Source organism: Phaethon aethereus, assembly GCF_964289735.1.
Source record: "Phaethon aethereus genome assembly, chromosome: 14".
NCBI classification, from domain to species: Eukaryota; Metazoa; Chordata; class Aves; order Phaethontiformes; family Phaethontidae; genus Phaethon; species Phaethon aethereus.
In genome coordinates, this window is record NC_138590.1 from 10,509,386 (window position 1) to 10,535,669 (window position 26,284).

Here is a 26,284-nt window from a genome sequence, read left to right on the forward strand (position 1 = left end):
CCGCCCGCACAGCACCCTGCCCTGCCCGGGGGACAAGGGGACCGCAGCCCCGGCGGCCTTGAGGACTTCCAGCCGCCTCCGAAGGGCTGAGGAAAGACTCCAGTTTGCTTCGTGGTCTTTTCAGAGCCATTCGCAAGGGCGACAAGTTGTCAGCGCCATTCATACTGCTCGTGTTACTAAAACAATAAAAAAAATAAAAGAGTCTTTCTGTAGGATTAATTCTTTCTAATTCGTGATGCTTTCCCTCCTCTAAGCAGCTAAGTGTGCTGAAAGTCTGGGAAATAATTCCGAGCAGTCTTGCAGCGCCAAAGCAAAAATCCATGGGACTTGTGCTCTTGAGTGGTTTGAGAGCTTGTCACCGGCCATATCTCATAAACCCACTGCTGCAGCGGGACACGTGTCTTTAGAGCGACTTCATGGGAAGGGCTCCCGACTGCGATGGGCGTCCTCTCGGTGTCACACGCCCTGCTGCTGCTTGAGGGACAACATGACAGCAGGTATTTAAACTAATGTTTCACAAATGTTGCTCACCAGGTGGCTGGAGCCACCCACGCATGCGCGAGCAGGTGAGTGGCTTGGAGTACGCCGGAGTGAACATTCACTGTATCAACCCAGGAACTGCGTCAAAGAGATGTCACTTGTTCCTTGTCTGTAAATTGCAGCAGAGACAGACAACACATGACTGCCTTCAGACTGGAGTCCCCTATATCACTTTATCAATAACTTGCATGATATGTATCAATATATGACGTCAGGCTGCATACTTTGTGCTAAACCCTAATGCTGGCCAAAGGCAGCCTTGTGGCGCAGGTCACTACCGTGTGTGTGTCTGTGTGTGGCAGAGAGAGAGAGGCTGGGGTGCTACAAGGCCTGCTCCCATTCTGCACTAAGCTCATTCTTCCTTCCTCCTCTGAAAACAGTTACTTCTCTCTTTTTTACCATCCAGCCGGGACGCTGACATGGGACGACGGCGATCAGACAGGACGAGGCAGGAGGGGTGCTCTGCAGGTCCCCCCGCGCCATGCCTGCCCAGAGGAAGGGGCCGCTGGCGCTGTGCACCGCTGAGCGCTGCGCCTGCCCCCCGAGCCCCCGTCTCTCCTCAGCGCCCTGCCTCAGCGGGGCCTCACCGCCCTCCTGCCCCACCGCAGACGGAGCCTGGCCGCAGCCAGGCGAGGCCGCGCATGCGACTCGTTTATGTCAACAGCTTCGGTTCCCACCGCTGCGGCTCCGTCATCCGCTACGGCAGGGGCTGCCGGCAGGCTGAGGCGGGCCGGGCTGGGCCCCCGCTTTCCCAGCCGAGCCCCACGGGGGAGGCTGGGGGGCTGAGGGCTGCCCCGGTGCCCCGGGAGAAGGCCGGCCCTGGGCTGCCCGCCGCTGGTGGCAAGGCGCAGGTGGTGGGGAGCTGTGGCGTGGCAAAGCCTGTCAGCCGCTGCTGCGGTATGTGTCGTGGAGCCCTGGGGACCTCTGTGTGCCTGGGCATGGGAGAGCACAGGGCTGAGCGCCCGCCATGTTCTCCTCTTCTGGCGGGAAACCGTGTCCCTGCGCTGCATTGTTGGGTCTTCCCCCTCAGTCAGACTGTGCACACTGAGGGGTGAATGCAGCACAAATTTTTTTTTTGTTAATGTGCCCAGTGCAGTTGGACTGGGAACGTAGGCAGGAGGTAGAACACGGTCTTAAATTTCCATGATTGAAAAATTTAGGGTTTTTTGCCCAAACTCTTACACTGTGAGCTACAGCGTCTCTGTCCTGAAAGGTGAGGTAGCTGCCTGCAGCGTAGCCTTCCCTGTCCCTTCCTGTGATAGCTGTAAGGCCAAAAACAAGCTGTGTCCAACAGGGCTGCCCTGTTACACGCTGAACTTCTGGGTCCTTTCTGCCTCTTCTCAGGAGATTCCTGCCTAACCAGAGAGCCACCATGCTGCTGGCTCCCTCGCTGCTGCAACAGCCTGAAGATGTTTCTTAATTTTCTTTCTTTGTGGCTGGGACCAAAGAAAATTGGGATGGGCATGGGTGTGGGTGCCTTGTTTTATAAAAGCAAACAAAAAAGATTAGGCAGTTTTCCACTGGTTGTCATCTGTTCTGAAACATAGCTCTGCTGCACAAGATGAAATGGAGTGAAAATGGAGAACATGACCTGGCTTCTGGAGGAGCAGCTGAGTGTGAGTTGGAAATGATGGGTGACAAAGACAGGGTGGTCCTGAATTTTACGAACTCGTTGCTCTTGAGATGTTTTCATTTTCTTGTGTTTTTCCTCTTTCTAAAAGCATTTTTCTGAAGACGTCAAAGTGAAATGTTACATTAGTCTGTAAAGTCTGTAATTAAAAGCACTGGTTCTGCTGGGTTATTATCTAAGTGATGCCAACCTGTGGCTCGGAAGCAGGCTGTGACTATCGGTAGCCCGAAGCCTTGCTCCTGCGATGTGGCTGCCCTGGGCATCTCGTGCTGGGGCTGTGGTGGCCTGGAGGATGCTGGTTTGCCTGAAGTCCTGCTGTGGCAGGGGATGAGCCTGCAGCTGTGACCACGTTCAGCATCCCCACATGGGTCACCCTTTCGCTCAGCTGCACGCCATGCCCTGCCTGTCCACCAGCTCCTTGAAAAGCCACCGTCCTCACCCTGCTGGGAACTCACCCAAGCCCTTCCTCTTGCGGCTATGTGTGTCTTGAGTCCACAAGATCAACCTTCCCTTCTTGCTTCTGTTTTTTAGTGCTAGCAGATGTGATTTGTCTGGTTTCTTGCCTCAGTCTACTCACCATTTCCTCTCTGAGCTCAGGCAGAATTCTAGTAGCTGCCATAGCGAGGGGAAAAAAGAGGGAATTAAAAATTAGTTGGATTGCCCAGAAGCCTGTTGTTTTTATTTTTGGTTACTGTACAGTTTTGAAATCTGTTTTGTGGAGTTTGAGAGACACCCATGTGCCCCATGGTTATAATGGAGAAAATACGCAAGGTGATAGCACAATCTGAGGACCGATATTGTGTAACCTGCTGGGACCAGAAATAAGTATCCCTCTGGAAGATGGGGAATCTACAGCTTCCTCAGGAATATATCGTAAACACTTAGAATCTGCTCTCTAAACTCTCTTCCTAGGTGACCTTCGAGAGGCTAAGGCTGACCCTTTTGACTTTCCCTTCCGTTCAAGAAATGTTGAGAAAGTAATTAAACGAAAGAAGCAAAAGGTATAAAATGTGGGAGCTGAATTAGCTGCCTTTGCATTTGAGAAAATCGCTTCCTGCCTGTTCTCCATATGCCTATGTGAGAGCATGAGGGTTATTAAAAGATCGAACTGGTAGTCTGTTACTGAAAACCTTACTCACAGAAAAGAAAAATGGTATTATTTTCCCTCCCTGGGGGTTTTAAAATTCTGGCTCCCATTCAACAAAGCACTTAAGTGTGTGCTTACCTTGAAAAATGAGAGTATGCTGTTGACTTAAAGCCTGTACTGAAATGCTTTGCTGGATTGGGGCCAGGGTGCTGCACACCTTGCTGGGTGAAACCTGGCAGGGAAAAGCTCTGCAGCTCCTCTTCCTCTTCTGTTTTAAGCAAAGCAATCTCACAGGTTACAAATAAGCTAGGGCAAGAATCAGAGGTATTAACACCATACTAGTAGCTATGCGAAATTACTTTCTGTTTCACGAATGTATTTCTGTTCCTGTTCGGTAGTTCAACAAATGGCTGAAATTCTAAAAGGCACATTTATTAAAACAGTAACTCATTATGAGATTTTGTAACGTGTGAAGTACAAGTAATCAGCTAAACTATAATATAGTAATGTCACAGATACTTGATTTAAAACCAGCAAAATACTACCGACTTCAGAACAGCTAATAACATACTATAATATCCCTCTTCTAGTACATTAAATAGTCTTCAAAAAGAATGAGGAGTATGTATTATGTTTTAGCAATAAATGTCCATGAGAAAGGAATTATCTTTAGATTTAAACTAGTTTCACGGATGGGGTCCAGAAAAAGTCACAACGTTAGCATGTTAACAGCCTTTTATATTTGTTAGGCTGCCTCTCTGTCTGAATGCCTTTATCAACAATGCCAATTTAATATTTTCAATGCACAAGTTTGAAATATGCTCACTACAGACAGAATTTTATGCCTGTAAAATAAAGGTCATCAACATCTATAAAACAGATTAATATGGATTTGATATGAAATAGGCAAGGCTGTTGCTAGTCTAGAATCTGAGCATGGGGTCTGAATTATGCTGCTGTTGAGGGATTATACAGGGAAGTTCTTGCTCCTGGAAAAATAAGCAATCTTGTACCATTCTCATTTTTTGCCCCATTTTGGATGACTTTGAAGAGACTTTAATGGTTCTACACAAGTTTTCATAAGCTCTTCTTATCTAGAAGGGCACTTCACAAGTCTTGGGTAAACAAGAGTTCTAGGCCAGAAATAGTGGAAAATGGTGGAGTAATTAATGTTTTTTGATTTTGAAATAGAAGTGATTGATTGATTCTTCCAGTATATCCCACATATATATCCCTCCTCCACATCTCCCCCTTCCCAATCCTCAACAAAAACCAGTTGGACTTCATAGTCATGCTGGAGAATTCAAAGTTCTGCTGTATACGAGATGTTTTAATACAACCTTTTTATATGCTTCACTGACAAAGTTCCATTTTATCTTTCAGTCCAAAGTCTGGCTTAAGGTCCAGAAAGTAATTTCAAAAATGCTTGAAGAAAATGAAAAGTTCAGAAGTCGACTCCTGACTTGCAGTCAGTTTAATGGAGAAGGTAAGTAATGAACTGGTAATGTTTTATTTTAATAGAGAAAACAAATTATTAATGCAAGTACTTTAACTTAAGATCCCTAGGTTTAAGGTCCATTCAGCTGTTTGTTTTGGGTAATATGTTTTACAACTCACAAATTTTGGAATTCATTGCATACTTGAAACACTTCTAGCCGTATTTGAAAAACCCTTGTGTTTCGTTGAGGGTCTTACATGTATTAATTTGGAGGAAGTGTGGCAGAATGTTTGCTGCAGTCTTACATTAAAGACATGAACATAAAGTATCTGCAAGATTTTCTGAACATGTGAAATATGTAATTAAACTGTTATTCACAGATCGGTCACAAGGCAGTGCTTGTATGAGTAATAACTTATTTTTTCACATAGGAAAATAGTGGTTGGTTTCATACAGACAATAAATAACTTAGATGCTCCCAAAGGTAGCTGTAACACAATTTGACATAACCATCAAACATGTCCTCACACTGTGCCCTGAATACAGTTACTTCATTACTGGAAAATGACTTGGGAATTAAAACCGGTGCTCTGCATTGAGACAACTTCAATTAGAGACATTGCAGTTGCTGCACAATTTAAGATAATACAGTGTATGCTTACAAATGTAATTGGAATTTCTGGCCTCACAGTCTGATGAGTTTTTAAGAAAAAGAATTTACTAATCCATGAAGAGTTACCAGGCGAGTTAAAAAATGGCATATTCACCTGCAGTGCCTCTGCTTAGCTTATGTTTGTGTTGATGGAAGTTTTCCACATGTAGGCATCTTAGGGTATATACCAAAATGTATGTATGGTCATTGTTGACAGTATCTTATTTGTGTAAAACATTCTATGTTGCATACTGATTAGATTTCCACATATGTGACAAGAAAATACTCCCTCAAAAATTTTCTTCATGAGAACAAAAGAAGAGCAATTCCGGTGCAAACCAGAAATCTGTCTACCCCAATGTATATATCCCCTGAGACCTACAGTGGATGTTATTGGAAGAGTAGAAGAAATTCCACAATATTCTGCAACAACCTATTCTGCAAATATTCTGCATTATGTGGAAAAGCACTTCTTCTGTTTGCTTTAAAGCCAACTCCTGATTAATTCTGGTATGATGAGATGCTGATTATTAATCATGTGCTATTCATATTCTTTATACCAATCATGATTCCATTGGCTTCTGTCATATTTCCGTTTAGTTCCCTCTCTCTCAAGCTGAGAAGTTCCAGTTTACTAAATCTCTCCTCATGCGGTTTCCTGGCTCTGATAATCCTTATTTTCTTAGCTTTGTCATCAATTAAGAACTCACCCGTTCCTGCTAGCCAGAAGCGCTTTGGCAGAGGCGGTATGGGTCTTCTGCAGGACTTTTTCCTCTCTAACACCTGTTGCAGAAGCCATTGTAACACTGTGCTGCTCCACCTAATCTAAAGGTTTTGATCTAGCAGCTTCCATGTACTTTCTCCTGCAGCTTAGACGATTTGCAGAAGTTTCTGTGCACAGGTATTAATGTATATGTAGGACTGAAGAAAAAAATAAGTCTCCCAGGATTTTCCAAGAAAAAGGAAAACAAGAGACAAGGAAAAATCTTTAATATGTGATTGCCTCCAAAATGTCAAGTTATTGTAAAAAAGCCAAGAATTATGCTGATACAAAAGATCTCCTAGATAGATTTACCATCTCGACATAATGGCTGCTTAGTCTGCTTTTCTGTTGGTTACGGATATGCAACGTGCTGCTTTTTCAAGCTTGTATTTATGGACAGGGCCGATTGCCTTTTCAGATACTCATTTCTTTTTGTCATCGGGAAGGAGATCATTATGTATAATGTCCAGTGACTTAAAAAAACCAACCCAATCAACCAACCAACCCCCCCCCCAACACTTACATTATCCTTAATTATAATTGTACCTCATTTTTCAGTAGCTTTAACTGAGAATCTACTATCAAGCTCTACTTAGGTGAAAACCATCTACTCTAATACCTTCCTTCTAATTAGCAGATTTTACACAACATCAAATCAAGGAGATAAGTTTCCTATTGATCTGAATTTTTCATTAAACAAGAAGCAAATGGAATAATTCTAGCAGACATTTAGATATGGATCAACAATCTGAATAAACCAGGTTTTTAATCTTTTTTTTTTTTACTAGATTAATAAAGCTAGAAAATTTCTCTCTCTTTCTGGAGAGAACAAAAATCTACTTGAATTCTAAAGCTACCTATTTAATCCTTGTAATGTTGCAGTTAAGATTAGATTCGGTGTGACTGCAAATGATGATGTACCTCCACATAATATTGTCCCACAGGCAATGATATGAACCAAACTTCACAGAATGAGGCATCCTACCTGGACAGGGTATGTATGTAGCCCCTTAATTGCCAAGCAAGCTTAAATGCTAAAACAAACAAAATAACAACATTAAAAAGATGCACTGATCTGTTTAATGTTATTAATAAGTACCAGTCATATATTTCAGTATTACTGACATTGGGCTCAAAAGTTTTTGAGAATCCGGTCATGCTGGGGAAGCAGAATAGCTCTGTCCTCAGCAGGAAGGGCTGTGTGTATTGACAAATCTGAGAGGTGAATTTTGCCTTTTTATTAAGTTAGATCCTTCTGTGACAGTTTAAAGTAAAATCTGAAGAATCTGATTAGACTCTTTATTTGTCACACTTTATATCTGACTTTTTTTGTATTAAAGGGAATGCACTACTTGTAATCTTTTTTCCCTAGGAGGAGTCCATCTTTGGCTGGGTATAGCGAGGAAATAAAGGAAGATTCAATCAAAAAGAAAGTACAAAAGTAGTGAAAGTTTTTATTTTGCTCCAGTTCTTAGTGAAATCAGTGGCAAGACTGCAAGTAATTTCAGTGAACACAGGCTCTCTGTTGTTTGGTGTATGTGCTTCTACTGTTTAAGAGGTTTGTTTTCACAGTGGCTTAAACAGCTCTGTTGCGAGATATTTATTTCAAGTCATTAAGTAAGTCTAGTGTTTCACTTAGCTATTAGTTTTTGAAAGCTTTTTAATGAGCATAATATTGTGACAGTTTGCTTGCAAAAGAATAGATACACATTTAGCGTTGACTCTGTATTTATATCTATTTTTTGTAGCTTGTCAGAATCATAAACAAACAAATTCAGTAAGGCAGAACTCCACACAAGATGTAAAGAAACACATTTTTTTCTTACTGATTTGAATAAATTTGACTTTATTATATTAAAATAATACACAATTACCCTTCTGTTCATTCATCCATTTATACATGAATCTCAGCAAGTATTTTGAACATGAAACCAGGTGAATGTTTTCTGTCTTGCTGTTCATTGTGAAGCACATAATGATATCATCATAATCAGAAGGTATTGTTTATCTAGCTGACTTCAATAACAAGATATAATTTTCTTCTGTTATGGAGTTTCATACTTCAACTCTTGATTGACTGTTAAACCCTTTTAAAGTAGCAAAATTGTGTAAATGGAACATGAAGACTGCATGAAAATAGTATGTGTATGGATTTCATCTCTGTAGATAAAACATTCACCTGTCACAATTAGACATCCTTGGTTTCAATAAAAGGATTGTTTTCTCATGGCATAATGTCTTAGTGTTTGCAGATATGATGACTGGAATGTCAGAGTGTTGAACTTTAATAACATGCTAGTGATTGTGTCATTAAGCAGCAAAGCATTTGGAAAGGTTTAATCTCTCTTTTCTTAATAGTAAAACTGCAAGTATATAACTGGAATGTGCCTTTTTGGTGACAGCTCTGGCATCAAGGTTCTTTTCTGATTTGTGGTTGAGTAATACTCCGATTTTACTTAAAATAGTTGACATTTCAGCTTGGAAAACTAAGTGAGAAAGAAAAGTATTCAATCAAGATGTGATAATTTTTCTGGCAGAGCAAAAATGTCATAGTTCTCTGGTATTTTCAAAATACATGTTTCAAGTCATACGTGTATTTATTTTTTTCACTAAGGGAGATGATCTCCTTGTTCCCACAGCTCTAGCAATGAAATGTTTGCATGGAGAGTATTTCGTTTATGATCCTGGATTGCAAATTGTAGAGTTGTTGCTCTAATGCTTCTTCTTGTAAACTACAGCTGCAGTTGGTACCTTTACTGGCACAGACTTAAGGGGCCCTGGAAACAAAGCCTTTCTTCCAGGTGCATAATTGCTACTTTTACAGGATAGATGAGATGCATTAACCTAAATCTCTGAATGAAGTTCAGCCAACTCATTAAGATTCTTTGGATAAATATAGACCTTTGTCTGTGGGACTATGCTAAATCATTTTAAAAGGATGAGATTTTAAAAGATGAATATGGCCCTAGATCATCCCTATCCATTTACCTCTTACAATCTGAAAAGTCTGTACAGGTTGGTTGTCGGTAGCTGCCAGGGCTGTCTGACAGAGTTTCACCCACATGCTGCAGCCATTTCATGTGTGTAAATGACCAGAAGGTGCAGGGGAAGATTCAGGACCTAGAAAACAGACTTGATCTATTATTGGTACACACGTGGGAATGGAGGGATGCCAACTTTCCCTTTGTGTGTTCAGGGACCAGTGAGGTGTGATAGTCTGGTCCCAGCATTGCTCAGCTTCAGTGACTTTGCTAGGCTTTATGGGGACACAGAGTAGCCTGGACTTAGGTGATGTGCTGCTCCATTTTCATCCAGGTGTGATTTGAGGGGAGGGCCTATGCAGCATTGGCCTTCCCGTATGCCTTTATCCTTGTTAACATCCTGATCATCAAAAGAAAGAAGTAACTACTGCCTTCCTCATTAATTCCAACAAGTCTGTCTTCTCGTTTTAGCTCTTGTCCAACATGCCCTCACCTCACTTCCAGCTCACTCTGGAATGCAGTTCGTGTCCCAGAGCAGAGGCCAGTGAGCAGCAGTGCTTCTCAGCCTGTGAGGTGTGTGGAACCCCAAGTAGCAGAAAAACCAGCAGCTCCTTCCCCAGAAACCCTGTGGTGCTGATGATATAATCAATTCGTTGCAATCTACTGATAGCAAAGAACTTTCAGTTGGCAGTAGTTTGAAAGGGATCTTGCATTTCAGATCACTTTGGGCCACAACAACTAATGCAGTGGGGTAAAAATATGCTGATTTAGGTTCAATTTCTAACTCTTTGGGTGGTGAAATCTAGCTTATTAATATAGTGACCAGATTTCAAAGGTACTGTTGTGAACAAGGGTAGTCAGAGCAGTTCAACTGCTGAAAAAAGGGTCTGAAGAAGAACTTAGCTCAAGATATACAGACCAGACCATATCACACATACGTCATGACCATCTGCTCAGACCCCTGTAGTAATGCATTCTTTTTTTCTTCATATGACCATTTAAGTATAAACTGCAAAAAAGACAGGAATTGTAGTGTTGCATTAAAATACGCTGATATGATGCAAGTAAGTAACATATTCCACAAGAAAAAAAAGTGTTGGTTTATACAGGAAAAACTTTATTTAAACCCTCTTTGTTAAAAGGAGTCAGAAATAAATAAGGGAACCTCAGGGCACTAGTTTATATACTTGAGATTCAGCAAACAAGTGATCCTCTTCTGAACTCCTTAATCATCACTGCAGAACCAAAAGCAACTGTCATGCCATCCTGCTGTGGTTCCTGGGAAGCAGTGTTGTTCTTTCACATTCTTCAAAATGCCTATCAGTTACCTGAAGTTTTTAATAACAAATCTCACTTGGAGTGTGAACAGAAGCAGATGTGCAAATATAGAGGTCACGCTTTGTCTTTGCTTTGCCTTATTCTCAGCACATAATTTACCTTTCTACACAGAACAAAAACTCTAGCTTATTCTTAAAGTTTGAAATTTTTTCATCTCAACGCTGTGAACAGTTGCCAGGAGATCTGAGGAGGTACCTTGCGGTACAGAGGTGGGAGGGAGCAGCCGGGGCACACAGAGTAGCTGAAGGCATTGCTGCTGACTTGTTGTCCGTAAATAATAGTGTCAGCCACTTGTCTCAAGATCTTAAAGTTGGTCTGAATAAGTGTGCTTTTGTGCCGTGTTTTCATAAATACAAATGATTCTACATGAAGGTAAGCAACGGAAAGTAAGGCCTTTGGTTTTTATATTGCTATTCCATGCTAGTTAGAGATTTATTGGTAAAACAAACTTTAGCTGGAAATAGCACATCTGCTGGGCCTGAAATGTTTTGATCGAAGTTATCCTGTTCAGTGAGTTCTTGCCAAACTGAGCTCCCCTGGCTCCTGGAGCACTTCTTGGCAGGTCAGCCCAGGCAATGCAGCCTTCTCTGTCTTGGAGTAGTCTGTCCCGTGGCACTGGGGACTGTCCAGGGCTTGGGGGCTTGAAGCTCCAGCCAGTGGTCTTGGGCTACCACTTCCAACCTGCTGTAAAGCTAAAAGCAGGAAAATCCTGGGAGCTTGAACTCCACTTTGATTTCCATGTCTGGAAGCACTAAGGGGCTTGGCTGAAGCGGGACTGCTGGAGCTCCTGCGCTCCCTGACATGGAGCTGTGACTTCGGGCAGGCTTCCCGGGGCAGTCCTCAGCATCAAGGCTGCACTGGAGCCAGAGGGTCTGGGGAGCTGCCACAGCTACTGTGTGGAGCTGGCGTTCGCAGATGCTGCTGCTGCTATTGCCAGAGACTATGTCACTGATCAGCCGCAGGCTTGGGAACTTGGGAACTGTGTTTTGGAAGTGTTTTGATGTTTCTGAAGTGACCTTTCTGTGAATTTCCAGTTTGTGGGCATTTTCAAAAGAGTTTGTTTCCTGCTTGATTTGGACCAAAGCCACAGATTCAGATAAAACCCCATTTCCTGCAAACTGGAGGCTTGGCTTGCCAGGCAGCTCTTCTGCTCGTGCCCCATCTGCTCTGGTGTCGTGATGAATCAGATTCCTCTGCCCTAACAGCAGAGATTCTGCAGTCCCATGGCCTGTGAGGTTATCGTAACTTGGCCATTACAACGTAATCAATCACCGAGGTTAATAATGTTTCGTTGCTGATCCCTTCCATGAAAAGATTTCAGCTCTTAAGCAAAACTTGAGAACAGGATGTGGAGCTTCTAACACGGTCAGGTTTCAGGAAAGTATAAGGTGACCTTTGTCTTCACTGAACGTTTACATCCAGTAAATGTCTTTGTTTTTAGGGCCCTCTCTGGTAGTCAACGTTCATGTTTTAACTTCAAAGCTTCTAATGCAATTTTGCATGGAATCTGGCTAAAGAATAGCCTTCAGCAGGCAGTCCAGTTCTGGGTTTTTTTGGGGGGGGAAGTGACTGAAAGCAAATTTAGGGCATATGTGACATTTTATGTGTGCAGTAGGTCCTTAACTATAAAACAAAACAAGATGCAACTTTGATTTATAGCTCTTGTAAATAATTCTCAGTGACATGGGCAGGTTTGTGTTATGTGTATTTTCATTGCATAAGCACTTATATAACTGTGATGATAGGAATTTGCATAAAAAACAAAGCAGCCATACTTTGAGTTTAACATTATCGACTTTCCAGAAAATTGAAATAACAGGAGAACCTAATGCTTAAGTGGAAGCTTACTTTACGAGGAAAAGAGCAAAATTTATTGAAGCATATTAAGGCCACAGTGAATTTTTAATAAATATTCACAGGAGGTTGCTCACTTGTTAGTGACAGCATCGCGGCCATCTGATCTGATGCAGAAAAATTAATGTTTGGAAGTTTCTGCCTGTCTTGTAGCGAGCGAAAATCAATGTATGTAGCTGCAGTTTTATTTTTTTAGAAGCAGAACAAATGGAGGCCCTTAAGGAAAAAGGAGTATGCCCTGATCCAGAGAGAGGCTGAATACCTCCTGGAAGATGTGAATACTTTCACCTCTCATTGACTGTGGCACCTCTTAGAATGGGCTATATTGCATCTTCTGAGCTGTGTGTATGGGGCATATTAATGAGAGGGTCTCTTCTTCTCCCTCTAAATTGTGAATCCATATGTGTGTCTCATCCGAGTGGTTCAGTTGAACCACGGATATTGCTGGGCTGCTTGTGACCATGTCTGATTTGTGTAGTCTCCCAGAGATCATGACAAGAATACATTCGTGCTGTGAAAGTGTGAAATTTATTGCACGCCTGGCATTCCTGCATAGCCAAGTAATGGAAGCAGATTACAAGAGCTGTGCAGGAAGGTTCACTAAGGTGCTGACAAATGCTCCCTTTCTTCCAGAGTCTTTGTAATCTCTTGTATTTTTAAATGAATTCTAAATTAACACATTTTTTTTCCTGTTCTGCTGTATGCTTATTTTCTTGTTCCTAATGTGTGTGGGACAGGAAGTCAGTGTTGCCAATGTAATTTTGTATAATGGATGAGCTCCTCCACAGCAATGACTACAAGTAGTTAACCCCAACTTAAAATGTACATGATCACTTTTTACATCCCTTGGTATTTGAAATTTCTTTAACTACATATAGAGTAAAAATTCTTGACTGTATTTCTTATTGGTGGAGTGATCTCCCAAGGAAAAGAACAGAAATGCCCTTCTTGCTTGACTCTACCGTCCTAGACCGAGCAAATCAACAGAGGGTGAGCAGTGAGGAGCAGTTTGGAGCATGAGCAGGGAACAAAGACTTGTCCTTTTATAACCTCTACAGGTCTGCCGTTCACTTAGGCAAGAATTTTAGTGGTAATAGTCCCGTATTTTGGCTTTAGGTTGAGGTTGTGGTGAGATTCCTTCCTGTGTTCATGTGCTCTGTCTAAATGTTACTTTCCATCCACATCATGGTGTTTTCTCCAGGAAAACACAAATCTGAATTCAGACTGTATATATTTGTTCAATCGCAGGACTCAAATCAGGGCTGAGTTTGGCTTAAACTGTCTCCTGAACGTCTGTACTCCTTACTGGTTTTCATTGTTGTATTAGACTAATTTTGAAAGGAATTAATTAACATGAATGTTTTGGTAGAAGAGTCTGAGGTGGCTGATGTTCCTGCTAGGATTGCCCTACCTTGCCTGGTCTGACTTCCTGAGACTTTGTCCTCACTTTGTGCCTTCAAGTTTTGTAGTTTCTCTTCTTAGTAATTTCTACTGCCTGTTGACATGTTTTCAAATACTTTCATTAAAAGCCTGATCCCAGTTTTTCAATATATGAAGACAGATAAAAATAACGTTCCTTATGATAATGAGCAAGAACACTATATGGGAAAATGCATGGTGTGCAGGAAATGTATTTTATGAAGAGAGACAATGAGCAAAAGGATTTCATAGATCAAGGAACAAGTAAGAAAGATAATATTCATTAACATTGAAGAGAAGTTGCTTTATATGTTCAGGCTTGACGTGGGTAGAGGTTGAAGTATTTTGTGACTGACATTTTGTTTACAAGTTGCAGAATTTACAATACAGTGAAAAGTTACACCCAAGCCCTATTACAAGTGTTGTGCCTCTTCATGACAGCCAATAATCTTCAGTGTAAGCTGATAATGAAAACAGTAATTCTGCTCTGATTTGTTTAATTGGAAATAGAAAATATATATCATGGGGGTCTTATTAAAAGAATAAAGAGAAGCATACATTTTTGTTGACAGAAGAAATATATTGTTTATACCTCGGGAGTCTCATGTTTCTCATGGTGCTGCTTTGTCTTATTGCCAGTCACTGATCCACTCTGTGTGGGTGGAGATGTCAGACTGTATTTACTCCATAAGAAAATCTTTATGTTACTCTTTGGTTTGCCCTGTTCAGTTGGGTTTGTTTTAATGTCATCCCTAAAGGATGTTCTCTTTCAGGATCTTGCTGGCAACTTTAGGCATCTTCCCCCCCCCTCCCAAACCATCCTGCTCCATAAATTTACTCCTGGTAGTTTGTCTGTTTGTGAAACAAGCATTTTGCAAAGGCTATTTTCAAAGTGAAATAGGTCATGCTGACCCTAACTAGTTACCGGGCGAGTTCATTCAGTCTCATAGAGGAAATGGAAGTTATTGGGTGAAATGCCAAGGAGGGCTTTGAGAGATTCAATACCTGTCTGCACATCTCTCTCCGCCTCACTGCCAAAATTCTCAGATGGTGTCACTGAAAGATGTTGCTTAAAATGTGCTTCTACCCTGAAAAAGTCATAAGGTAAAAGCAGCATCTGCTCACTTATCAGAGGTTCTTGCTGCTACTACTCACAACTAAAAGTCTTCTAGTGAAAAAGTGGGTCTAACTGCCAGTGCTGGAATGCTGGCAATGTTGAGCTGCATTCTCTGGGTTATATGGAATATTTCCAGCAGAGCTTAGTTGTCTTTAGTTATCAGTAGATTTGCAGCTACATGAAAGGTATTTTACAGTGGTAGTAATGCACAAGAAGGAATGGGATTCACCTCATTGCCCGTTTAGCTCTCTTACTCTGAGGAAGTACAACCAAGAAAAGTTAATATATTAAACTCTGCGAGCATATCAGTGTGTTCAAGTGAGTAGACGTGCTGAGCAAACAGATAACCTTATTTGCAACCTTATTTTTCATTGTGTAACCACACTTTCCATGGGTTTGCGCAATTGATTCTGGCGATTTAACATCAGTGTGCTTGTGAACTGTTGCTTAAGACATCTCTTAAGTCAGAGGATCTGCCTAGGTTTCATTAAAGTAGTATTTTGGCTAGCAGGATATTTGTTACTAATGTTGATGTGCATGAAAATGGTTTGGTTTTCAGCTCACAGAATGCATTTGCAAGCTATGAAAGACATCACTGCTTTTCTACAAAGAGCTCTCATGTCCCTTGGTAATTACCAGATGAAGGTGGAAAACCATAATGTCCTTTCTGTGAAATTACAATGCAATGTTTCCTTTGCATTTTTTAATAATATTTCCTAGTCCCTCAGTTGAAAATAGTCATTTTGCTGACAGCGGAGCTAGAGTAGTTCAAATGTATGCATTCAGTGGAAGATGACTGCAGAGTCTGTGAATCAATTTGGATGGTCAAATCACTTTGGATGATACGATCTGTAATATATTGAAAGTTGAGGAGAGAGTTGCTGCGATTGTACTTTCTTGCTTGGAGCATCTGCCATACGGGGAGAGGCTGAGAGAGGTGGGATTGTTCAGCCTGGTGAAGGCTCAGGGGGCTCAGAGCCGGCGTCTTCTCAGTTGTTCCCAGTGACAGGACAAGGGACAACGGACCCAAACTGAAACACAGGAAATTTCATTTAAACATAAGAAAAATTATTTTACCATGAGGGTAGCTGAACACTGAAACAGGTTTACCAAAGCATTTGTGGTGTCTCCATCCTTGGAGATATTCAAAACCCAATTGGACACAGCCCTGAGCAACCTGCTCTTGCTCTCCCTGCTTTAAGCAGGGGGGTTGGACTGGATGGTGTCCTGAAGTTCCTGCCAGCCTGAGTGATGCTGTATCACTCGTATGATATGAAATGCTCTTATAAGAGCCTGGTCCAGTGCCCCTCTATGACCAGAGGGCTTTGGCTCAGGATCTGAAGAGCAGGCAATGTCTGCGACAAGACTGGTCTTTTGTCATCATTTGCATAGTGTGTGCTTTTGGATATTCTTACAACCTCCACGTTTTGAAGGTCCTAATTATCATCCTGAGCCAAACTATCACAGTGACATTCATCTCTGTGCAGAGCATGAGCAAAGAACTTCGCAAGGTTTATAACTTGCTATATATTTGCACAGATCCTAGCCCAGATGGGCATTAATGGTTGATTTCTGGTATTCCTACAATATTAAATCATTATATTGTAGTAATTTCATGCATAACCTTTAGTGAGTGGTTTTATGTGCTTCTTCAGACCTATAGAGTGTATATTTTCCCTTATCTACAGGATGCAACGTGCTGGCTTTCTCTGTAGGTATCTATTCCTGGTCCACAGCCTGGAGTTGTAGTTGCTGTGAAAATCTTGTTGAGTCTTGAGCTGAACATGCCTCTAATGGATGGGATCTGAGGGGAATTCTCCTACTGAGCCTAAGAAATCTTTCCTGAATTTCCTGAATGTGAACTCCCAAAACCTTATGACATGATCAATATTTTGCAGATGAATCTGAGAATATCAAAAAATCTACCTGCTGACAAATTTTAACACTCTGAGAAAAATTTATTCAAAGTTAAGTTTTATATAAGGCAGAACCTTATTCTCAAAACCAGAAAAACTCTCTTGGATGAAATTTCCCATAAGAGTTTGGCCTTATGCAGAAATGTGATAGAGAAAATTCCAACCCAAGCATTAAAAGCTGGCAAAGTTACCAAAAACGGGCTTTTTAATGGACCGTGTAAGGTGATGTTAGTAGAAGGTAGTTTTAGTAGTTTTAGCTGCCCCAACTCTCCTGACGGCTTCTCAGTACTTCTTGCTCTAGCCATTGGACTGCCGTACTGGAACAAGCTCATACCAATGCTTAAGTGCTTTCCCTTGATCTGCCAAAGGCAGGCTTTAAATGAATTTTCACAAGTTGAGTTCTAAAAGGCTTTATTATGGAAACAGTTCACGCCTTTGAGGAGTATATTTAGGTCTTGTAAAAGATGCCAAGTTGCAAGCTCTGGAGGCAAGTTCTATATTTATAAACAAATCAGGCTAAAGTCATCCCAGAGTATCCCCTGTCTCCAAGCAAAGTGCGTCAGCCTCATCCTGGGGGCCGGTGATTTCAGCGGTGCTGGCAGGTGGGACCGTCTTTGCTGGCAGCCCGGCCTGGCCCTTCGCAGCGGTAGCGCCGGTGGTGGTGATGTGTTACGGTCTCGCTTCTGGAAATAGGATGAGAGTCCCGTGCAAAGCCGAGCAGGGCCAGTGGCTTGTCCCTGGCCTGCGGTTCCAGCATTTGGGCGGGCGCCAGGGAGCAGTGACCGCCCGTGCGCGAGGCCCTGCTGCTGGCACCGTGGGCCAAAGAGCGGGGAAAGAGGTGCCCGCTGGAGCCAGCAGCAGCACCAGTCCTGCCTCCTTGCAGCACCACTGCCGCTGGGCCCCGCCCCAGTCCCCAGCCCTCTCTGTGGCTGCATTTGCGCCTGTGCCAGCGTCACAGCTTGCGTGTGGCCCCCTCTGGCCTTCGTGCAGCTGCATTTCTGCATGCACGACACGCTCCTGCAGCGCCGCCGCCGCCGCGGCGCCCTCTCCAGCCCGCGCCCCCCGTGCGGCCGCACGCGCGCCCGTGCAGCGCCTTCCCGCGGCGCCTCCGCAGCCGCACCCACGCCCCGCCCACCCCCCTCCACGGCCGGCCCCAGGCGGGGCCTGCAGGGGGCGCCACCGCCCGCCGGGGCGCGCGGCCGTGCGCGGCGGGGACGCCAGGGGGTGCCCGAGGCCGCGCGGCGGCGCGCGGGGGCGCGGGGCGGGCGCGCGCGCGGCGGGCGGGCGGTGGAGGGGCGGGGGGGGGAGAGCTGCCGCCCGCGCCCGCCCTCAGTCGCGCTTGCGGAGCCGCAGCCGAGCGCAGGGCGCAGCGCTGTCCCTTCAGCACCGCTCCCGCGCGCGCCGTTACCGCGGCCGCAAATTAACGGGAACCTCCCCCCGCCCCGGCCGCCGCCTTCCCCCGCCCCCCCGCCGCAGCGCCCGGGCCGAGCCGCCGCCAGTGACCGCCTGCTTTGCAGTAAGTAGGGGCGCGGGGGCGGCGGGAGGGGCGCGGGGGGGTGCCCCCGGCATCCCCCTCCCCTGCTTCCCCTCTCCCTGCGGCGCGACCCCCAGCCCCGCCGCCTCCGGGGGAGCTGGGAGGAGGGGACCCCCGAGTCCCCCAGGGTGTGTGGGGTTTGCGAGGGCTTCTGTACCCTCACAGCGGCTGCAAAAAACCCCCGCAACACCGGGGGCGGGGGGCAGGCAAAGGCACCCCTGGGGCCAGCGGGAGACGCGCCCCATGCCTGTGAGCGCCTGGGGCCGTTGCGGTGGTCCCGCTGTTCGTGGAGCAGCTGTGTTGGGGTCACGGCGGGGATTCTTGAGGGGTGTTTGTGGGGTGTCTGCGTAAGGCGCGGCGAAATGCGTGCGCCAAGTCAAGTCGTGGCGAGGTGCGCGGCGTGCCTGGAAACCCGGGGGTAAAGCCCAGGTAGCCGATACGCTACGTCAAATGGAGCAGGGTACGGCAAAAATCCTCCCCTTCCCGCTACCCTTGTGACGTTGGTCATCTTGCTGGTTTTAGGTCTGGAAAGCAAGGTCCAAGAATGGTGAAGCTGGGGAGTAATTTGAACGACAAGAACAACAAACAACCATCCAACGAAGATGGGTTTCAGACAGTTCCTTTGATCACACCTTTGGAAGTAAATCACCTGCAGTTCCCAGCTCCGGAAAAGGTAAAACAAAATCAGACGGTGCTCCCGCATGATTGCGCACGCATACGCGCCCCTTGGTTTTCACTGCTCTGGTGACTTAGCTGGTCTCTGATGATACGAACAGTGGCGTGGCGTTTATTCAATGAATAAAGAGGGGTCACCTTTTGTAGTGTGTTTATCTGTTTTAACACGGCAAATAAGCACACCGACTCCTTCCCTCCTCAAAAAAGCCCCAAATACTCCTTCATAAATGCAATTGAAAAAGGCTTAGTGTGTCCTTCTTGCAAGTGCTGGAGAAATTGAGGAGCAGTTTACAATGTATTATTATCAGTAAGATTAATTGCCTGCCTTGAAAGTAATGTGGTAACTCTTCCAAAAGAAGCAGCTATTTTAATTATCTCTATTCATTTTTTTCTCCATGGCTTTGCAAAGCTTATTTGGGCATCGAGGATGCCGATTGCTCTGAAGAGAGAGGCTGAGATCCCCCATGCCTGGGAGGTGATGGAGCAATCCAGGGATTCGTGTCCCCGATTGGCTCCGGCCCGGGGACAGCTTTCTCCCCTGCCCACTCAACGCTCTCAGAACCGAATGCAGCACTAAAATGTCCAGAAATGTGCATCGGCGATTGGCTGCGGTTTGGTGGTTGGGGTTTTTCAGGTGCAGTGTGTGCTAGGAAACCTTTTTTCTAGATCGGTGCGGTGACGCTGCATACCAATCTAACCTGGTGAGGACATGATGAGACCGTAAAAATTTGAATGCCCCAACAGTCCTTACAAAAACAAAGCCTGTCTGCAGTGTAGTTCCCAGATACCACAGAGATGGAGCCAGCTCACCCAAAAGCACAGACAGAATGATTAGATCTCGCAGGGTAATGGAATAATAGTAAAATTAACACTGATGATTATTGAACATATATCCTGTTTTTACTGTAGTACAAAATGAATTTTCTCTGAATACATTAGGAGAACATGATGATAGATGTGATAAAACTGTCTAGATAGATAGGCAAACTGTGTTTATTTTGTGATAGAACTGAGTCAACCGCCTTGACATCCTGGGAACCAGAGCCGTGCCAGGCAAAGGAGCTAGTTTCATTCTCCATGTGCCTCATGGCAATCAAGAGCAACTTTGCTGCATTCAGGAGAGTTACACTTCCAAGAATTGTTGTGAATGAGAGACTAAACCGGCCCTTATCTATGACTCTGATAAATACGATTAAGGAAAATAATTCAGGCAAAGCCGTATGATTTATCATAAACATCTGAAAAGTTCAGAGGAAACTGTGGATGTGTAAAAGTAACTCATCTGATGCTAGTACGAATGGCTCAGTGGGATCACACAGTGTCACACGACGTAAAATGTAAATGACTCTTGTGTCAGTTGAGACATGGATAACCTAACAAAAAGTCCTTTCAAGCTAATAAAGTGGTAATGAGTGTTCTCACGACCACCACGTTCCAATTGCCTGTTGGTGAACAAACATTGGAGTGTATTGGTCTGGTGTGATTCCTTGCTGATTTTTCTGTTTAAACATGCCTACATCAATAATTCACATGTGGTTAGGTTACATTACCTTCATTAGCATACATTACTGTCAATGCATCTACTGACATCCATATTTTTCTTTGCTGGAAGAGTGGGACGTATCTCCAGGAGCGCTGAGCATGATTCAGAACTCATTAGAGTCAATGGTATTGATTTCTGCAGGCTGTGGTTCAGCTCCTATGTGCAGTGGGCCTGGAGTTAACGGCAACTGGAGATCCTTTCAGAAGAAGGAGAGGTTATTTATGCTAAAAGCAAAATAACTCACAATCTGTTTCCTTTGCTCTTTATAGAAGAGATTCTGTTTGGGTGAATTCACCCTAGGGCAGAGGGTCTGTTTAAAGATCTGCTAATAAGGAGTAGAGCCTCAGGTGAAAAGCTTGGGCAAAGGTTAAGTAATCAAGGGGGAAACTTCAGCTTTGTACTTAGGAGAGCAAAGCTGCTGCTGAATTCAGCCAGACTGTGAGCCTGAGGAAGAGTAGACGTGGATTTCAAGTCTTTCAGAGTGTATTCTTGTTTGGACTTGCCTTACAGTCAGGAGGCAGGATTAAAAAAAAACCAAACACCTAAAATCAGTTTGACTTTTTTTCCTATCTATTCCTAAAACCTGCCAGTGGTTGATTTTTAGGTGTGAGAGTGAGAACACAAGCCAAGGCACTTTCTGTGCCTCTTGCATGGGATGCTGCATAAATGACCAGAGCCAAGCCAGGTTTGGTGTCAGGGTCTGCGTGCAGCAGATCAGAAGGGCTTTGCTCGCTGGTTTTCTGAACTGCAAACCCATTGCCACTGACTTCACCCACAAGGAGGCAATGCTCCCGGCTCCCTGCCTGCCCACCACCCATTGCCGCTGCAACAGAGGGCTGGTGTGCCCTGGCATGTTCCTGTAAGTGAAGTCTAGAAAAAAAAAAAAAAAAAGAAAAAAAAACCCCATGCTAAATACTCCCCTTTCTGGGGTTCTCTTGGCCATTAGAGGGTATCTTCATTTAAGATACTGCAAGCTCTCAACCTGGACCTGACCTTGGGTCCGGGGCAATCCAGGGTGCATGAAATGCAAAGCAAGGAGATTTGACTGCGGCGTGGGGCTGTGTACTTCGGTCTGGCTGGTAAAGGAAGAGTCGTACCAGCTTTGGCTAGCGACCCAGGAGTATACCAGGCCTGTGCAGGGCAACCCAGCTGCTGTTACTACCAGTGTGCAAGAATGCCTTCACCTGGTGTATGTACATGGGAAGGGTTTGCAAGCTCTGTTAATTTACAGGCACCAATGTTTTTTCCAGTTGAGTCAGACACCTGCATGCAAGTCGAAGAATAACAAGCCTGTTGTCTGTCAGTATACTTACCTTGCAGATCCTTAAACACACCCTACAATGCCCACAGAATTTGACCGAACAGACTGAAAATCTTTTTTAAGGGCTTTAAATACCTGATTTTTCTTAATTTTGAAGGATATTTTTGTAACTGGATCACTTGCGAGTCACTCTAAGTGACTCTTAGCATTAACCTCTGTAGGTGTTTCACCATAGCTTCATCTCTTTCAAAGTATTTGCTGTGTCTGGCTCCACTTTCAGAGAAAGGATACAGAGAACGAATATAAAAATGAGGCTTTTGCTCAAGCAATGTAATCCCTGAAGGCAATGTCTTTTCAGATAGTTCCTTGATTATAAGAAATCATGGGGGGTGAATAAGGGGTAACACTTTCTTAAAGCTATGCTTAAGCTTATTGTCTATCCTTTTGGGGATGCGATGTGAGTTTAGCAGCTCCCTCTGATTTCCACCTTCATGCTGTTGGAAAAATCCAGGCACTTGTGTGCATGCTGAAGCAGGAATTCAGGAGGCTTGACTTTGGCACCCTTTTTTAAAAATTATTGGCCACTGGGCTGACTATTTCTTTTTCCACCGAACGAGGATGTCTCCTACCAAGGCTTGTGCTATTCCTCCTGCAGCATCAGCATTCTCGTCGTGCGGTCAGCAGTTGTATGGCTGCAAGGGGAGAAGTGTACCCGGGACAGTAATTTCTCCCCGAGGGTGCTAAGCCTGCTGTGTATTTATATTTATTGACTATCTTCAAGAATTTCCGTTGCCCCCTGTTCTCATGCTGGGGCGGCATTTGCAAAAGGCAGAGACAGATGCTCTTAAATCATTTTTGCATGGCCTTTTTGCTGAAATCCATCCATGTAACAGGAATAATAGCCATCACCAGTGACAAGCCCTTGACCTGGCTTCTTATGTCTCTGAATTTCATTTCTTCTGTATTCAAAAAGCAAAAAAAAGAAGTCTCTTTTCTTTTAGGGCCAAAGGGGAAAAGGCTAGCTGTTCACTTGTTTTCCTAGGCGTAGACCAAGTACTTTGGCTGTAATTGCTACGTGTCTCTGCAATGATAACGCTAAAAGATATGCAGCTTTTCAGGGACCGTATGGTTTCACTGAAATTTTAAATGAGACCAACAACTGGGGAGCCCATAGTGTCATAGACTTGCTTCAGTATAATCCAGCAGGAAATGCCTCTGTTCTGGCAGCAAAAATCCTAATTTTACATAACACAAAAGTGCACGAAAGCTATTGTCAGGGCTGAAAAAAACATCCGGCATCTCTTTTGTGGGGAAAGCTGCAGAAAGCTTATCATGTGGTCCATTGTTCTTTATTTTGAATGCATCTGGATGCTTGAGAAATAATTTCTCTGGTGACAAATTCCTGCCATCCAACCCAAGAAAGAAAAAAATAGATGTAACTGCTCTCTTCAAATGCTTTTCCCATCCCGTGCTCCTGCCTCTTGCCCTCCCTGGCCGCACCCCTCTCTGAGTGGCCGAGGCCATGCGTTTACAAGTCAAGAGTTCCTGAAAATCCACAGGGTCCCTTGTGTTCACAGCCTGTCCCTATTGGTTTAACAGAAAATAATGTTTTGTCCTGGCCAGCCGAGCAGGCATCATTAATAGCGCGCTGGACGAGCGCTTTTGTCCCTCGGGGGCCGCCTGCAGCGCTGTGCCGGAGCCCCGCCGCCAGCCCGCCCGCCGCGGAGCCCCGCCGCCAGCCCGCCCGCCGCGGAGCCCCGCGCCGCTCCAGCCGGCCCGGGGGCCGGCGCCGCCGGGGCAGCGTGGAGCTGGTGTCGGGGTGCCGCGGCCCGTGGTGGGGCCGGAGGCAGCTCAGCCTTCCCCGCCGCGGGCTGGGCGGGCTCCCGGTGCAGCCGGAGGCAGGAGGTGCGTGCCTCCCGCCCCCGCGCTCCTGGGGTCGGTGGGATGGAGCAAATGGCGCAAGGAGAGGTGGGGCCGGGCTGGTAATTGTCGCGGCTGGAGGAAGGAAGAGTAAAAGGGAGGAGGAGGATGCGAAGGGAAAGGACACGTGAATAAAGGAAAGGAAGAGGATAAAGAGAGCATTGCAAATAGGAAGGAATGGGCAGGCTGTCTTGCCTTTCCCCGACCTTTCCTTTCTCCACTCTGGATACGCTGCCTAATACCCACAAATACCAAAGTCTGAGCCTTCCTCTCATGTGACATTTGTCCCCCTTCTGCACTGTGCAAATCCGTTTGTCCTCTAAATGTGTATTTGAATGTAAACACTGCCTCTGCTCATTAAGCGGTAATCAGTATTTGCAGCAGCGCTCGCTCTGGCCCTGCAGTGTTTCTGGGGTAACCTTTTTGATTTTGTCTGCACGTCTTGGACAGCCCTACTTGAGGCTCTCGGCAGTTCGCGCTCCTCCTCTTCGGCTACAGCTGCTGCTGGGCGAGCCTTCGCTGCGCCGAGCAGCTCTGTGCGCGGCCGGCCCGCCCGCGGCAGCGCTCCGCTGCAAGCCACGCGCGCGCTCGCAGCCTCCGCAGGCGCCTGGGGGAGCGTTCAGCTGCCTCGCCTGCGCACGGGTAGCGTGTTGCTGCTGCAGCTCCTGAGCATGGGAAGCCTCGGGACTTCGGTAGCTTGCGCAGAAATTTCTCTTCTTAACTGCACTGAACGAGGTGGTTTAAATCTAGCTCCTGTCTGTCTTTGTGAGCGCCATTGCCTCTCTTAAAACCAGTTACGTCTGCACTGCAATCCCCAGAGCTGCATTCTGCAGGAACGGCAGAAATGGACCCCGGAGAAGGGTGTGAGGGTGCGGCTGTTTGGCTCGGCCTGTTGCGATGTATTCTTTGTGCTAACATGAAAGCCCATTGCTGCAGGTGGATTATTTCAGCAAGATTGTGAAGTGAACCCCACGTGCCTGTTACTTACTGGACTGGAGGGTAAGGCTGGGCAGGATTCTTGACTAGTGTAAATCAGCGTAGTTTAGATAAAATCAGTGGAGCTCTGCTAATTTACCCTGGCCAATTTACCATCACTACAGCTGAGTGATTGATTCTTTTGTCTGCTTTGCTATGCCCTCTCCTGGCTGAACCTACTGAAATCAATTTTTGTCACCCCTTCACAGCCTCCTGTGGGTTCCTGATGGTTATGGTCACCTAGGGATTTGTAGGGAGACTTAGATGAATAATTTCCAGGCTCCCTTTGCGCTTGTGAGCTATGCCTTTCCCTTCTCACTGGCTCTCAGCTCCCAGTGCAGCCTTCGCATTCTGTGCTGCCTTTCATCGGTGATGCCAGGGCTGATTACATTTGCTGTCTTTGTCCTTTTGTGATGTTCCTTATGCCTGGAATATCCTCCTGGCACTGATTCAGGAGACCACTTTTTTCTACCACCCTCTGTGAAACTCATTTCCAGCACAACATCCATTAGATGAGCTGATACAGGAGAAAAAAGCAGATTGTTTCTACTGACTGTGGCTTTCTCCATTGACTATGGATCTGATCCTCAGGCATCCTTTTTTTTTTTTTTAACCTTCTTTTTGCTGCTTGATATTTCAGGCATTCCATGTATCCAGATAGTGATTAGGATGCCATGGGCACTACAGTTATATACATCCCAAATGCCAGTTTTAATACTAATCTCTGGGAAGTCTGCCTGCTGAGGTGTGTTCATCCTGTAGATTTGGAAGCATAGCTGCTTCTTCCGCAGGATGGAACATAGTCATAATTATTTGGGAAAGTTTTTAAAGACCTAATTGTCTAAAAATCTGGGAATTTGCAGCATGGTAGTTGCCAGGTAGTCTCAGATTAGTAGCCCACTCAGTCCAGCATGTTCTGTTTCTAGCAGCAGCCAGTGCAAGAGTCAGAAGGAGGTGCAAGGCATGAAGCTGCTCATGTCTGTGAATGTTTCATCCTAAGCCTGCGAAGAAAGAGAGTGTTTTAAGCCCTGAAACATGATTTTTCCATCTCTTTTCCTGTACTCTTTTACTGCTTTAACTTCTGCTACTGTTAGCAATGTGCACATCTCATTTGCTCCTTGAAGCTGGCTGCATGTGAGGATTAGAGCTAGTAGGTCACTGGAGAATTTTGTGTGTGAGCAGGTGGTGAGTTCTAGCCATCCCGTGGCTTGTAGCATGTAAGCACAGAAACCAACTCATTCACAGCAGATTTAATGCCAAGACTGTGGGTGACCATTCTGCTACCGTCAGTAACCTGGACAGCATGCTACAGCTGGGACTCAGTCTAAGGTCTTTCTCAGCTATTGATGCTCAGTTGGGTAACGAAGGCAAAGGAAACCACGATGTTGGTGCCGGTGATAAGTTTCTATCTTCTCTTCTCTCTCTGCAAGGAATAAAGAAAGGCATGTCTTTGGAAGCCGAGAGTCTCCTTTTCATTTAAAAGTGAGCATGAGTAATCGGCATGGAAACCGACGGGTGTGCTACAACCATTTTGTGGGACTACAAAGTCCAGCTTTGAATCTGGAGGAAACCTTTCTCCTTGGTAGGAGAAACACATTTTGTTTATCTCTCCTGTCAATCTGAAAGCCACTCTGAGTGAGA

General features: G+C 45.0%; 2 protein-coding genes across 2 annotated transcripts in view; both read left to right on the forward strand.

Annotated features, from left to right (window-relative positions):
- Nucleotides 1-1,181: 1,181 nt before the first annotated feature.
- On the forward strand, nucleotides 1,182-7,509 carry LOC309410118 (uncharacterized protein C5orf47; the record flags this gene model as incomplete). Its single annotated transcript, XM_082006457.1, has 6 exons — nucleotides 1,182-1,437; nucleotides 3,083-3,171; nucleotides 4,641-4,743; nucleotides 6,034-6,093; nucleotides 7,055-7,104; nucleotides 7,483-7,509. 6 exons carry the CDS (start codon nucleotides 1,182-1,184, stop codon nucleotides 7,507-7,509), a joined length of 585 nt encoding a protein of 194 aa, XP_081862583.1.
- Nucleotides 7,510-18,813: 11,304 nt separating this feature from the next.
- NSG2 (neuronal vesicle trafficking associated 2) overlaps nucleotides 18,814-26,284 on the forward strand; it is a gene marked incomplete at both ends in the record, with an annotated part of 36,443 nt that continues 28,972 nt past the window's right edge. Inside the window, one exon of the mRNA XM_082006178.1 lies at nucleotides 18,814-18,942. Coding sequence (XP_081862304.1) covers nucleotides 18,814-18,942 — 129 coding nt within the window. The remainder of the gene's footprint in view (nucleotides 18,943-26,284) is intronic.